Source organism: Equus quagga, chromosome 6 (genome assembly GCF_021613505.1).
Source record: "Equus quagga isolate Etosha38 chromosome 6, UCLA_HA_Equagga_1.0, whole genome shotgun sequence".
NCBI classification, from domain to species: Eukaryota; Metazoa; Chordata; class Mammalia; order Perissodactyla; family Equidae; genus Equus; species Equus quagga.
The window spans coordinates 62,365,542-62,380,589 of NC_060272.1; the positions used below are offsets into that span (position 1 = coordinate 62,365,542).

At 47.4% G+C, this 15,048-nt stretch overlaps 1 protein-coding gene across 3 annotated transcripts in view; it reads left to right on the forward strand.

Moving 5' to 3' along the window:
• The window catches only part of FAM124A (family with sequence similarity 124 member A), an 87,964-nt gene that overhangs the window by 20,995 nt on the left and 51,921 nt on the right, over positions 1-15,048 (forward strand). For 2 of the 3 annotated variants that reach the window (XM_046665020.1, XM_046665019.1), the window contains exon 3: positions 7,544-8,277. In XM_046665020.1, the coding sequence (XP_046520976.1) occupies positions 7,544-8,277 (734 nt within the window). Of the gene's footprint in view, positions 1-7,543; positions 8,278-10,943; positions 11,260-15,048 lie in introns of those variants that run through there. The other variant, XM_046665021.1, reaches the window with a different exon arrangement.

The following is a 15,048-nucleotide window of genomic DNA, read 5'->3' on the forward strand; positions in this document are numbered from 1 at the left end:
CCCTCTTGTGGCACTTCACAACACGGTGGGTTTTGTGTTCATTGTCCTTCTGGAGCCTCCTTCCGTCTCTCTTTCTGACCTAATCCTTCTTCACAGAGTCACCCTGTGCCCTGGGCTTGTCTTTGTTGCCTACCTGAGCCACCACCTCACCTGGGTTTGCTGCCACTTGATCATGTGGGGCTGGTTGACAGAGCAGGTATCTCAGCCCCTGCACTGATCAGTGCCCCAGAGAGGGGCTTTAGAAATGCAAAGAAGGAGTTTATTCAACCTCATGCATAGGAGATTAGAGGGTCTCAAGCCAAGCTCCGGGGCCAAGTTGCCTAAACCAAGCAGCCTGCCACAGCTGGAGGTGCCCTTGTTCAGACTCTGTTAGCCTCCTGGGGGCTCTGGGGCACTGAGGTGCTGGCAGTACTATTGGCACTGGGATGGTGCATAGCAATTTATTCAGTTGATGGTAAATGGTTACAGCTGCTGCCTTGGAAACCTGTTGCTATACCCACATTGAACGTGGGTTAGTTCACTGAAGTGGCTTTGCGCTTAGCTACCTGACTGCATCTTATATATGTGTGTTTCTTGTCTGTCTACCCCACTAGATTATAAGTTCCAGGAAGGCAGAGATTCTTTTATTTCCCACTGTTTCCTACAGTGCCCAGCACAGAGTAGGTACTCAATAAACAATCTGTGATTAAATACATGATTGCAACTGAATTGCCAGTGGTTGTTGGTAAATTGTGGATAAAATGACAGAGACACCAATCATTCCCAAAAATTCTAGAAAGAGGTATCTGAGCTTGTTATATCCTGAGACTGAGCCAAGCATTCCCTTTGGAATGAGAGATCTGGACCTTCAACTGGACAGACCCGCTGCTGGGAAGGAGGTGCTTTGGGGACACCCCAGTTTGCCAGCTGTGGGAGGAGGGCCAGTCTAGAGGCACCAGACAGTGCAGGCAAAGCTGGTGGGAGGCCCCAGAGTACAGAGAATGGCAGTGAGGGGTCCCGGTGCAGGCAGCCCTGCGGGAGCCCAAGGAGAGACCCGGCATCAGGATGTCTGTCAGCAGGCAGGAGGACCTCACTTCCCTCCCTCTCCTCCACCAGGCTCAAACTTAGGCTGTCCGTGTAGGTCAGGGATGGCCAGAAACTGCCCAGGTGTGATGGTCAGTCCATTCACAGCAGAATCTCCCACCCACGTTGCCCAAAGGAGCTAAGGCACAGTTTGAGAGCCCAGCCCAAGCAGGCTGAGGTTTGGGGCAGGAAACCAACAGGATGATTATAAGGATGGCAGACTTGAGAAGCGAGAAAGCGTGCTGGTGAGGAGCAGAGCGACCTCTGTCTTCTCTACATGAAGGGCCTTTGGCAAGTCAGTTAACATTTCACCTGCAAAATGGGGGAGAATACACTTTTATCATGGTGTTGTTTTAAAGATTAAGTGAGATAATATATATAAAGCTTTTAGGACAGTGTCTGGCAAATAATAAGAGCTTAACGCATGGTTGTTATCATCTACATTGTTTTCTGTTAAGCTTAAGAGACCAAAAAGAGGGATACGACTGGGAAAAAAATGTAACAAACACTCAGGTTAGTAGTATACTTTCTGCCTCATAGAAAGACTGAACTCGTGCAGTGCTGTTCTTAAAGTTGTTTTTATTTTATGTTATCAGAGGAAACTCTAATTGTATATAATCAGAGGAAAAAGAATCTTGCTTCTCCTCTTGGGAAGCACAGACTAATTTGGAGGCTTTGTTAATGTTGTGTGAACAGTTCCCATCCTCCAGCCAGCCCTGGGGAAGGCTGTCTGTTGCCCAGTTCGTTTTGGTTTGTGCCTTCCCTGAGCAGGTGCTCTCTGAACTCCTTTGAGAAGACATGTAATAGATATGATAAAGGCAGAGCATTTCCCACAGTCGCGGTGTCTGCTTCTCCAGGGAGCCGGAGACGCTTTTCATGACAATCAATTATTCACCTTTTCTGTCCTTCCCCTCAAACACTTGGTTTCCTCCCTGGCTCCACAGAAGCAGATTTTCTCTGGGCGTGTGTAACCCTAGCACCCGATGACAGTTTGCAGCTGTATTCTGTGGCTCTTTGAGCCTGTTTATTCCAGGGTCACGTGCAGTGGGCACAGGCTGGCAATGGCCAGAGCATGCTAATGCCACCACTTGTTCTCCTTACTTGTCTTGGGCCAGGAGTATAGCCACTTACGTCTCTCTGGCTCAGGCAGTGCATGGGAGCTCTGGGGTCAGGTCTGCATCTTCCTGTCTTGCTTGCTCTTGGCTACATCCTGAGCTCCCCAGGCGAGCTGGTGCTTGGTCAAGTGCCTTTCAGCCCCACCCCCTGCTCCAAGGCTGGGCATCTTGCCCTTTTGCAAAGCTGTAAACATTCATTCATCCATGCAGGCTTCAGCTTGGCCTTTGTTACTGCTCTCTGGGAAACCTTTGTGTGGCAGATTGAGGTAGCTTGATGCTGAGCACCCTGACAACTCTGTCTGGGAGACTCAGAAGCTACCTTACCCCAGGCCTGTCCCCGCCCTGGCCTCTCATGCCTGTCCACAGGCTTTCTCTGTGTCACTTTTCTGCTTTTCTCTCCCTGCTGCACCCACCTGTAGTGCTGGCCTGTTTCAGTTGCCCTTTAGGGCAGTGCTCAGATGTAAAGACCTGGGCATGTGCCTTCAGGGAGGTAGTTTCTGGATTATTCTTCCTCGGAGACCCAGGGCCAGAAGAAAGAGATGTAAATGTGTGTCCACAATAGGAAGCTATTGGCTGGTGGCTGAGAAGCCAGCCCATCAGAAGGAGGGAGGAGAGAGAGCAGTCAGGGGAGGTGAGGTAGTAGCAGCGTGACCAAAAATGGCTGGAGAGTGACAGCTGCTCATTCTGCTGTGAAGCACATACAGAGAGGGTGAGCACACTTCTCCTCAGAGCCGCGGGGTGACTGTACACGGAGAGCTCAGATGCTCTGATGTGGCCTTGGCAGGATACTTTACCTCTTTATGCCTTGATTTTCTGCTCTCTATAATGGGGACAATAATAACAACCCTTCCATCCTTCTTAATGAAGATTAAAGAATTCATACATGAAGAATGCCAAGAAAGTGCCAGCCCACAGTGAATGTAAGGCAGACATGTGTTAGCTAACATTGTCACCCCACGTACATGGCCACATGCATACCCTGAGAGTGGGGTCAGCATCTTAATGGGACTGCCTGACTGCTCTGACAACTCCTTTTCCCAAATACTCTTTCTGCTCCATGTGTCCTTTTTTCCCTCATAGAAATCATCTGTAATTTTCTCAAGTAAGTTTCTTTATCCCCAAATTGTTCAAAGCCTTTCTGCCCCTTTCCGTTTGTATTAAGCACTCATTAACATTTAGCAAAGTCACATGTCTCTACTGTTGGGAGGTCCAGGCACCATGGAAAAGTGAAATATTCGTTTTAGGTGATTGTGGCATCTTCTCCTCCCTTTACTGGAGTTCCTGACTGGCAGAAAATTTCGTTGGTTTGCATTTTCACTACTTTTGTTTCAACTGCACTTCTGCTGATAGTGGTGCTAATGTTCAATGAATCAGAAAGTAGCCAGGTGAGCAGAAAGAGCAAGCAAAGAAAAGGACAGAATAATCCATGAATTCTGATTGTTTTTTAAGCCATCATCATGAATTTTCACAGATTCAAATCAATATGGGGCACACACTTATGAGTAACTGCATAAAAGCAAGAATATGGTCTAAAGGTAACTGGCCCATTCTTAAATTCAGCCCATCACCTTAGCAACGCACAGGTCCAATTGCCAACAGGACACCCCTCCTGAAGTCATTTGGTCATCTCAAGGCAACATGGCCAAAGTGGAACTCCTTGTCTTTCCCCACAAACCTACCCTTCTTCCTGTATTTCCTGTCTCAGTTAAGCATCAGCATCAGGCCAGTTGTTCAAGCTAGAAACATCAAGGTACACTCCTTTCCTGCTCCCTACACCAAGGCCTATGCACTCCAAGTCTGTCACATGTGCCTCCTGAATAGGCTGTGAATCTATGGCTCTTCTGTATACCTACTGACTCTGCCTGCATCTGTAAGCATTGCTGTGTAACAACCACCCCCAAACCATGACTTAAAACAACAGTCATTTATTATTTCCCATGTGTCTTGGGTCAGCTGACCTAGACCAGGCTCACCTGGGTGGCTCTTGCCACATGTCTTTTGGTATCTGAGGTTGGCTGGTGTAGGTGGGGCTCATCTAGGGTGGTTCTGCTCCACATATCTCTCATCCTCCTTTCTGGCGCCAGTGGGCTGGCCCAATCAAATTCTTCTTGTGGAAATGTTAGAGAAACAAGAAGACAAGCCAAAAACACACGTCAGTGATGTGTCTTTCAATTGGCAAAGCTAGGCATCTGGTCTAATCCAAAGTCAAAGGGTGAGGAAAGGGACTTCACCCATTTTGTGGGAGGAACTACAAAGTCACATGGCAGAGAGCAAGGAGACAGGGTAGGATAAAGACCTAGGGCCTAATGAGTTTCCTACACTGCCAGGTCCTTGTTATCTCTTGTCTAGACTCTGCACTCATCTTCCAACTTCTTACTTTGCCTATAATCAACCTTCCCCAAACTTGGTCCCAACATCCCTTTATTAAAACTTTCCAAAAGGTACAAACTTCCAGTTATAAAATAATTGTCAAGGGGATGTAATGTACCGCATGATGACTATAATTAATAATACTGTATTGCATATTTAAAACTTGCTAAGAGAGTAGATCTTAAAAGTCCTCATCACAAGAAAAAAATTTTTGTGACTATATATGGTGACAGATGTTAACTAGACTTATGCTGTGATGATCATTCCACAATATATACAAATATCAAATTATTATGTTGTACATCTGAAACTAATATAATGTTATATGTCAATTATATCTCAATTTAAAAAATTGTGCTTTTGTAACGAAGCCTCTTTTAAAACCCAAAAGGATGGGGTTCGGAGAGCTTTGGGGAGAGTGCTGTGCTCTGAGGGAACATGGAAGCTCTGCACCCTTTCCCTATACCTTGCCCTATGTATCTCTTCCATCTGGATGTTCCTGAGTTATACCCTTTTATAATAAATTGGTAATCTAGCAAGAAAAACACCCTTTCCCTTGCCCCTTATCACTACCAAATTGAGCTGAGGCCCTGTACAACTTGGCTCCAATCCATTTTTCCTGTGGCATCTGTTGCCATGTTTCAGAATTACTCACCACCCCCTTCCAAATGTGCTTGTTTTTTTGCACAGTTCTGAGCCTTCATAAACAGTGCTCCCTCTTCCTACAGTGATCTCGCCCACATCTGAGGTTATTTTAAGTGAGATGTCATTTACCTTCAAGGCCCAGTTCACATGGAACCTCCTCCGGAAAGCCTTCTCGGAAGCCCTTTAGAGAAAAAGTTGCTCCTTCCTTTGTCGTGTGGTAGTAAATTGGAATTGCATAATGCTCATATTTAGCTCATACAAATTCGGGAATACATGCTCAGCCAGAAGGAGGGAGGGAGAGAGGGAGTTTAAATAATTCCACCCACCACTCTGCTGTATGATCATGGGGGTACTGAGACTTGACTTTGCTGTTACTGTAGTCATCCTTAGGTTCCAGAAGACTCTTGAGCTCCCAGAAACCTCTTGTAGAGTAAAAGGTACAGCCTGCTTGGTGGGGGGTGGGGGGTGGGTCTCATGCTTAATGATACAAGACTATTCTTTCATAACACAAGTCATGCAACAAGCCTGTTATTTCATCTGGTGCTCAACCAAAGGGACGTCTGTCTGGCCACGTTGTCTTGTTGCAGGTCAGTACCTTCAGTACTACACTGGAAATTTAAGGGGCTTTCAGTGGTAATATTATCTACAGGTAATTTTTACCTCATGGTGACTTTACAATCCAACTCCTTCCTGAGATGCTACTCTACTGTATTTCCTATAGGCATATATCAGATTGAATTTCAATTTTTCATGTCTGTGTTTCCCAACTAAATCATGAAGTTCTCATTTGTGGCTTATGGTTTCTGTAGAGGGCTACTGCCTGTGGTTGGGCAGGTCATGCACTGTACAACTCGAAGGGAGCAACATTCATGCCAGAGGCTATGTAAACAGACTCCCATAGTATTCAGTAGTACCCGCTTCCTTGTCCCAGTCCTGGTATCCACTGATTGCTCCAAAAAATATATGAATGAATGAGTAAATGAGAAAGAAGACAACAATAAACTGAACTAACTATTCCCAAGTGAGATATCTAACAGAGGGTGAAAATTCAGAGAGCTTTTGATCCAACAAAATTAAAATCATGTTATTAAAGATGCATATGATGAAATGTACCTGTAAGCCCACTTGGAATGTCTTGTTCACCTACAATAAAAAAATTACCTTTCATCCTGTGAGCTGATCGAGGTTATGGTTCTTAAAAGCATATCACACTTCTCAAACGTTATTGAGCTCAGGATCACTCTATGCCTAACACCCTAGTGGTCATGGTGAGGTACGTGTGTGAAGACAGGTCTAGATTCCAGATGGATCTAGTCCCCCAAGCCACAATAGACTTAAAGATTTCTTGATTTCCCTTGGATGAGTCGTAAAACTTATCTAAATGCAAATAGAGCCATCTTTTAAAAAGAACAAGCCTTCATGAAGTTATCTGATGAAATATGCTGAATATTTCTGAATTAGAAATATGCCAGGGTGGCCAGCAAACTGTTCACCCCATGGGAAAGTGTTGCCAACTTAAACAGTCAACTTCACACTTGGAATTCTATGCTTCCAGATGGTCTGGCAGAAGACATAAGGAGGGTAACTGACCCATTTAGGATGCATAGGCTTCTGAGTGGACCTGGCCTGGGGAGAGGCCCAAAAGGCAGCATTACATGGGTAGTAATGGTCCCCCCATACGTCCCCCACCCCTAACCACAGTTAAGCCCTAACCAGTAAGCCCTGACAGCAAGAACACTGTGCCCAGCGTTGTTCTTCCCTTTGTTTCCAGCAACGAGATGATCAGGACCAGGCGTCCCACCATAAGGACACTGTTGGCCTCCAGCCAGAGCTTGAGCTGTCAGTTACAGGACGTGCCTAGCACAGGGCATGAAGAAAGGATTTCATAAATGTTTGTTAAATGAATGAACAGAAAAAACCAATGAAATAAGCAAACCAGGGGAGTGCAGTGGGACAGGGCACATTCATGGTGTGAGGCTTCAGGAAATTATAAATAGTGTACACTTGATGCTACAGCATCTTCTCTGATGGGCCTGTTATCCCTTCCAGATCAATGGAGGCTTGGCTTTCTGGAGTCTAATAGAAAGTACACTCAACCTGATAAAGTACAGCACCATGGTTTTCCTAACGCTGCCCACCTTGGGAACCATTCGTAGCAATAGTTCTTTAGTTTTTTGTTGCTGTGGTGCTGCAATGGTAGTTTCTGCATGTGAACTTGAGATCATAAAATCATAACGATCATGAAGTCAGTTCAGTTAGAATTTAGCATGTCTTCCTGCCCAGGCCTTGCATGTCATCACAGGATACCTTAATGAAATAGCCACGGTTTCTGTCTGTGTGTGTGTTCCCAGGTGAGCTTTCTGTGGAGGAGGCACAGGACCCTTTCCTGGTTAGCATCCACATAATCGCAGACCCAGGGGAGTCCCAGCCCCTGCAGGAGGCCATCGACAAGGTCTTGGCTTGGATCCACCCAGATCTGCAGCTGTTCAGGGTCTCTGAAAGGAGGGCATCCCGGCGGCGCAGGAAGCTCCCCAAGGTGGCACAGCCGGCGCTGGCGGTGGTTCTCTTCCTGCAGGAGGAGTACGGCGAGGAGCAGATCCTGCAGCTGCACCGCACGCTGCAGCGGCCGCCCTGGCGCCACCACCACACGGAGCGCGTGCCCGGCAGGTTCCTGCCCTACCTGCCCTGCAGCCAGGACTTCTTCACGCTGGCCCCCGGGACCCCGCTGTGGGCCATCCGGCCCGTGCACTACGGCAGGGAAATCGTGCGCTTCACCATCTACTGTCGCCACGACAACTACGCCGACATCCTCAAGTTCTACGAGCTGATCCTCAGGCGGAGCCCCAGTCAGAGGAAAACGGACTTCTGCATCTTCCCCATTTTCTCCAATCTGGATGTGGACATCCAGTTCTCCCTGAAAAGACTGCCCAGTGACCAGACCCCAGTCCCCACCGACTCCTCCGTGCTGGAGTTCCGAGTCAAGGACATCGGTCAGCTGGTGCCTCTCCTGCCCAACCCCTGCAGCCCCATCAGTGAGGGGCGCTGGCAGACAGAGGACCACGACGGGAACAAGATCCTTCTGCAGGTACCTTGGGGGAAGTCTGTGTGTGTGTCTCTGTTTGGGGCAACAGAGAAACAAGTTAGTTGGCTCTGCCAGAAACCCTAAATTAATACCTGTGACAGAGCAATGAATTAAGACAAAGGAGAGATCAGTGACCCTCTGGCTCTTAGACTAGGTCAGGGCATCCATACTCTACTAAACGCAAGAGAAGCATGACAGGCTCTTTCCGTTGGTTCTTTTCACTCTACTGTTACGGCCATGTGCTGAGCTCAGGCAAGCAACTGCCGGTTCCCCTGGGTGTCTCTTCACCCACCTGTGGGTGAGCATCCACTAAATGCTCAGGGCTCCTGGGGATTTCAGATGAGCTTATATCCCGGGGAACTTGATATTAAAGATTCCTGAATCTGCTCCCTCACACTTAGGGAGGTTTTACCAATGTATTCTTGACTCCCGCAGAGGAACTGCAGGAAAACCCATCTATGAAAATTGTGAAATATGTTGACATTCAGTAGAGAAGGTATCTGTTCTCTTCTTCCCTCGGATGCCACCTCATCTTCTACCCATCCCCTCTTCTACTGCTGGGCAGTAAGTTGTTAAAATTCAGTAGTCACTTGAAAAATGACTGTCCTAAACGTTTTAAGGAGTAAGCAATGCCTTTGGAGCTCTGGTCTCATTAAGTGTGGGAAGGTGTGAGTGAATTCATTTGAGGAAATGGATGCAGCGAACTGCCCTGTCCTTTCCCTTGGTTAATGCCTTCCCTCAATTACCAGAGCCCTTTCTCCTCCATTCCTTCCAGTGATTGTCCAAAACTCTTTAGAGATTATTAATTAGACTCTAGAATTCAAAATTGAGCACCTAGGTTTAAAACATCCTACACCTGGCCCTACCTGATGACTGCTTTCCACCCCTGGCTTTCTGGGATTGACAGGTAATCCAGTTCCAACCATACAGGACCTTGTTTTTCTGAAAAGCCTCTGCCTCTGGCATCTCTGGCATCTCTGGCATTTCATGTATGGCTACCTGAAAGGAGAAAGTTGATAGCAAATTAGGGGACATTATCTTGAAAGGTGGTGATTGTAGCTACTTGAATCGCAGGTAAAGTTTCATAGTTTTGTTGGTTTGGGCATTAAACATCAGAACTGTAATCCACATACCACAAAATGAAGTGAGGATTTGGCACATGTCAGATAACTGGTTAAAACTACAGCCAAGCCACATCGCTCAAGTCAGAAAGGTCACCTTAAGATACTTACTATTTATAGGACATAGATAATTTTCAGATTTCCCTTAGAACTGTGCAGATTAGAAACTAAATAATATTGCTTTATTATTCAGTGAACTGAATGCTAGCTAGCATTTGCTCTTTAATCCCTTTTGAAATGTGAGAAAAATTTTTTCTGTTTGAAGACTGCCAATTCTTTATGCAAAACGTGATGCAGTTGCATAAGTAAAAGTTAATGAAAGGATTCTGTTTATCCTAAAAGACTAAAATGAATGTGATTGTTTCCAAAAGGACTGCTTCCTTTTTGCAGTAATTAGAATATTTTTTTCGCTTGATCACTATAATAACGTAAATGAAAGAATAAAGTATGAAAGCTCGGCCTGGGCTCTGCTCAAAGGAACCATTGAAAGAATATTTCAAAGAAGATCCACATGTTTAAATGGTTATAAAATCTGTACAGGTGCAGGCTTTTGAAGTTAGAGCATCAAAGTGTGAAAAGAGTAAGAAGAAAGATTTGTGTCTTGCGTCTCAGGAATGAAGCCTTTGTTCCAAATAGTAATATGCTGAGGAGTTAAGTGAATATGGGTAGAAATGACTAACGGCCCCCTCGTAGTCCTTGATTATGGCTATCTGAACAGGCTGCTGTTGCTGCATCACTGCAGAAAGCCACCTTGCACTCTAGCGTGAGACGGACCTGCCCATCTCTTTAAGTCACTTTTCAGTTTCAGTCTTTAGCACAATTAGGATAGGTAGGTCATGGGGGGAGAGGCGTGATTGAGAGAACGCCTTTTTATCCGCACCTTTTTATTTAGCAATGTGTTTCCCAAGTTCCATTTCCAACTGCAATTTTTCATATAAGTGGTTTTGTTCAGGTGAGTGGCATTATACACTGAAGGATATCTTGGTTGGGTAGTTTTCAGTTGCTTTCTTAACATATAGATTGCATTTTATTTTCTCATCCTGCCCCATTGACTTAACATTCCGTATTTCAGAAACTTCCTCCTCCCATTTAATTCCTCTGGAGGAAAAACACTGAGGGGTTTTTTCTGGGAGCTACCGAGCCTCTTAATAAGAATTTGGAAATGGTTTTTCCTAAGATCTGATAAGATGGAAAGAAAGACCTCCTCCTCGTGAAACTCATCCCTCTTCTTTCTTGGCATTGCCTGCTTCAAGGGGAAAGGCAGGAAGGCACGTGGATGGGGAGTTGCTAGCATCAGAAGTTGCCCAAGATACCTCTGGAAAATGCACCCTAGAAATTGGCATTAATGCTTGATGGTACTAACCTATAGCTTTCTGGAGTCAAGGCCTGTGTTTATGAATCTTTCCACATCCCCTAGAACTAACATAACATTGTACTTTGAAGATGAAAGGTTCTCTCTGTGTGTTTGTCTTTACTTTTTATTGAAGAATAGTATACATACAGAAAAGTGCACAGGTCATAAATATACAGCTGAATGCATTTTCACAGATTGAGCATTTGTGTAAGCTGCACACAGATGAAGAAACAGAACAGAGACAGAAGCAGAAGAGAAGACCTCTCCTCCTCAGCTCCTGGGACCCCTTCCCTTAAATGGACATATCAATTCCTCTGTATTGCACAAAAGAGGGGAAGAAGTACCTAGTCAAGCAAGTTGGGAATATGGCTATATTAGACCGGAGGGAGGCTGGGCAAAACAGGGTAGTCCCCACCTGCAGCTCCTGGGGCCTTGGCTTAATCCCAGAGGGAGGGATACACTTTTAGATAGCTCCCAAAATTTGTTTCTCTCAGCCAAGCTTTTGATAGTGAGTGACAGTGAGCTTGATTTTTTTCTTTTTTTTTTTTTTGAGAAAGATTAGCCCTGAGCTAACATCCACTGCCAATCCTCCTCTTTCTGCTGAGGAAGATTGGCCCTGAGCTAACATCTGTGCCCATATTCCTCTACTTTTTGTATGTGGGATGCCTGCCATAGCATGGCTTGATAAGCCGTGTGTAGGTCCATGCCTCGGACCTGAACCTGCGAACCCCAGGCCGCTGAAGCAGAACGCATGAACTTAACTGCTACACCACTGGGCTGGCCCCGAGCTTGGCTTTTTTATTTAAGCCAAGTGCCTGGAGTACACCTATTGCATGTAGCTGGTAAAGGACAGAGTCAGAAACACTGTGACTCAGCTGGGTTATGTGTTGGCGTCTTCTTAGGGAGCTGACAAGGGCACAGGCCTGGCGGAAGGTCACCTGCCTCCTTTGGAGGCCTGCCATGGCAGTGCCATGGGCAGAGCCAAAACTCTCTTTAAGAAGTGATTTGGGGGCCGGGCCGGTGGTGCAGCAATTAAGTTTACAGATTCCGCTTCAGCTGCCTGGGGTTCGCCGGTTCGGATCCCAGTTGTGGACCTACGCACCGCTTGTCAAGCCATGCTGTGGCAGGAGTCCCACATAGAAAGTGGGGGAAGATGAGCACAGATGTTAGCTCAGGGACAGTCTTCCTCAGAAAAAAGAAGAGGATTGGCGGTAGATGTTAGCTCAGGGCAAATCTTCCTCAAAAAAAAAAAAGTGATTTGGGATCCAGCCAAACACACAGACAAAGGCATAGTTGAGGACCCAAAGCTCAATTCCACAAACAGAATGTGGCTGTAATTTTAGGCTGGAAAATTTTGAAAGCAGGTTGCTCCATGTCTTCAAAGTAGTGAGGCACTTTAGCAGTGGTGTCTAAGCCTTTGGAAGACCTCTTCCATGGAGGATGGTCACCAGCTGTTCTTTGCGTCCTCATAGGGCCGAAGAGGAAATTAGCTTAAACAAAAGGTTTTAAGTAAGAGATAAAAGACAAGAACTCCTGACACGAAGAATTGTGACCGATTGTAAGAGTTGCCAGGCTCAGTCTCTGGGATTGTCTTCACTGGAGAGCTTTTAAGATTTCATTCAGATCAGCTAGTTTATTTGTCTTCATACAGCAAGGAGATTGACTAGACAATCAATCGTACAATACCGGAGACGTTGGCGCTGTGGGCACAGGAAGACGGATGCTGATAAGGATGTAATTGTGAGACTGAGTGGGCTCCAGAGACTTTAAAAAAATTGTGATTTAAGTGTGATAAAATTCACCTAATAAAATTTACCATCTTAACCATTTTTAAGTATGCAGTTCAGTGGCATTAAGTACATTCATATTGTTGTGCAACCATCGCCACCATCCATCTCTGGAACTCTTTTCATCTTGCAAAACTGAAACTCGGTCCCCATTAAACACTGACTCCTCGTTCTCCCCTCCCCCAGCCCCTGGCAGCCACCATCCTGCTTTCTGTCTCTATGAGTTTGACTCCTTTAGGGACCTCATATAAGTGGAATCATACAGTATTTGACTTGCTGAAACTTCATTTCCCAATCTGAAAATTTAGGAGACTAATTCTTACCTGCAGAGTTACTCAGACATTTAGAAAGAATGTCTTTGAAGTGCCCCCGGACAGGACTCAGTAAACAGTAGCTGCTATTACACAGAGTGGATTGGTTGATGCTGGCCGGCAGGGGGCAGATGGTCATGAAAGGCTTCTTGGAAAAACAGATGCCTGAGCAGAGCTGAGCTGAGCTGAGGGTGAGTGTGGGTCCAGGGGGTCCTGGGGAGGCCCAGGGCAGCAACAGGCACAAAGACGTGGGCAGGGCTGCCAGGCCAGCCAGTGGCCAGGGCTCCGAGCTGCCATCCTGAGGGTAGAGAGGTGTTTGGTGAGAAACCAACTCAGGAAAGGGCAAGCAGTTCTTCAGTTGCTTAGGCCAAAAATGCCAGCATCATTCTGAGGCCTCCTCTTTCAGGAGACCCTGTGTACTCCACCTCCAAAATACAGGCAGAATCGAACTCCTTCTCATCACTGCCGCTGCCACCACGGGCTTGGAGCCATTGGCGTTTCCTCTTGACCAGCCTCCCAACCAGTCACCTTATTTCTGCCCTCACCTCTTTACAGTTAGTTCCCCCTAACATTTAAAACATGTCACACTATGTGACTCCTCTGCTCAGAACCCCCAGGGCTGTCCATCCCACCCCACAGTGGCCAGCAGGGCCCAATGTGACTCGCTGTTCTGTTCTTCTGCTCGCCTCTGCTCCCCTCAAGCGGCCCCAGCCACCCTGGCCTCGTTGTTGATCCTTCAGAATCAGATCCCTGGGCCCGCTCTGCCCCTCTGCCTGGAGCGCCCCTCTGCCTGGGACACCCCGCAGCTGGCCACATGGCTCGCTCCCTCGCCTCCCTCAGGTGTCTGCTAGGGTCCCCTCATTAGCAGGGACTGCCCTGGCCACCCTGGGAGAAACACTCTCCCTCTCCGGTTCTCTCACATGGACACGCTAGCAGCTGTCCTCTCTGCCCAGCTTTCTCTTTCTCCGGAGCACCGTCACTTTTGAATGTGCTGTGTGTGAACTGAATCATAGGTTCGTCTGTCTCCCCCACTGGAACACAGGGACCTCAAGGCGGGGACTTCATCTGTTTTGCCCACTGCTGTGTCCCTAGTGCCTCTGAGAGTGTCAGCATGTTAGACTCAGTGTTTGAATGAATAAAGGAAGGAAAGAAGGAAAGGTAGGCAGGAGGGGAGAGAGGAGGGAGACTTTGGGCTATTGTGAGCATGCCCACTAGAGGCAGAGTGAGCAGTGGAAAGGCTCGGCATGGTGGTTAGGGGGTGGTTGGTGACAGGGGACATAGAGTGACAAGAGCCCAGAGGAGGAGACGGGGACAGGAGGTACCTGGAGGGAGGACTCCTTGGGCCATGGTGTCTTCTTACTGACTAAGCAGGACTCCAGGGAATAGGGCAAAAAGGAGGTGTTAGTGGCCTCCCATGGCCTCTCCCTGCCTGAACCAGGCTGGAGGCCCCGTGGGCCAGCTTCTCTTCCATGCAGGGAACAGTGGCCATGCTGATGGGAGCCCTTCTCCCCTCCATCCGGCCATGGGAGAGGCCCTCCTTCTCCCAGGGGAGGCTCCAAGAGTAAGGGGAGGCTCAGCCAGTGTCTCTGAGGAGGCCAGAAGACACACACGACAATGGTCCACCCTCCAGGCTTGGCGTCTCTCCTTCAGAAACAGGGACAGACCGTCTCTAGTTGTCAGCTTCTTGCCTTGGTATAAGCTTCTGCGGGGAAGAATTGACCCAAGAAATAATAATGATGTGACAATGCATCTTCATAGCTTGCTTAGTAGGTGCCGCAGTCTGGGCTAAGCGTCCTCTAATACCTTACTTAGCCGTCTGAGCACTTCTGCCAGCTGGGGACCCTTCATAACCTCCCTGCAGATACACACCCTGAGACTGAGGCCAGGCAGCTGCCACTCCTTGTCTACCAACAGCAGATGGGACTGGGAGCGGACTTAGGCGCATTTGACGCATGAACCCACGGTGCCTGTGCCGCTCCCCGTCCTTTCCCAAGCATCCCAGTAGGGGCCTGCGCGTTCTCTGTACTAGTGCTTCTCGGACTTCAGCAGGCATGAAGATCACAGATTCCTGGGGCCTGTGCCAGACCCTCTGATCCAGGAGGTCCAGGGTGGGGCCTGAGATGCTGCATTTCTAACCGGCTCCCAGGTGCTGCTGCTGGTAGCACCCTCTGTGCCCGCTTCCCAGGCATAGGATGTTCTAA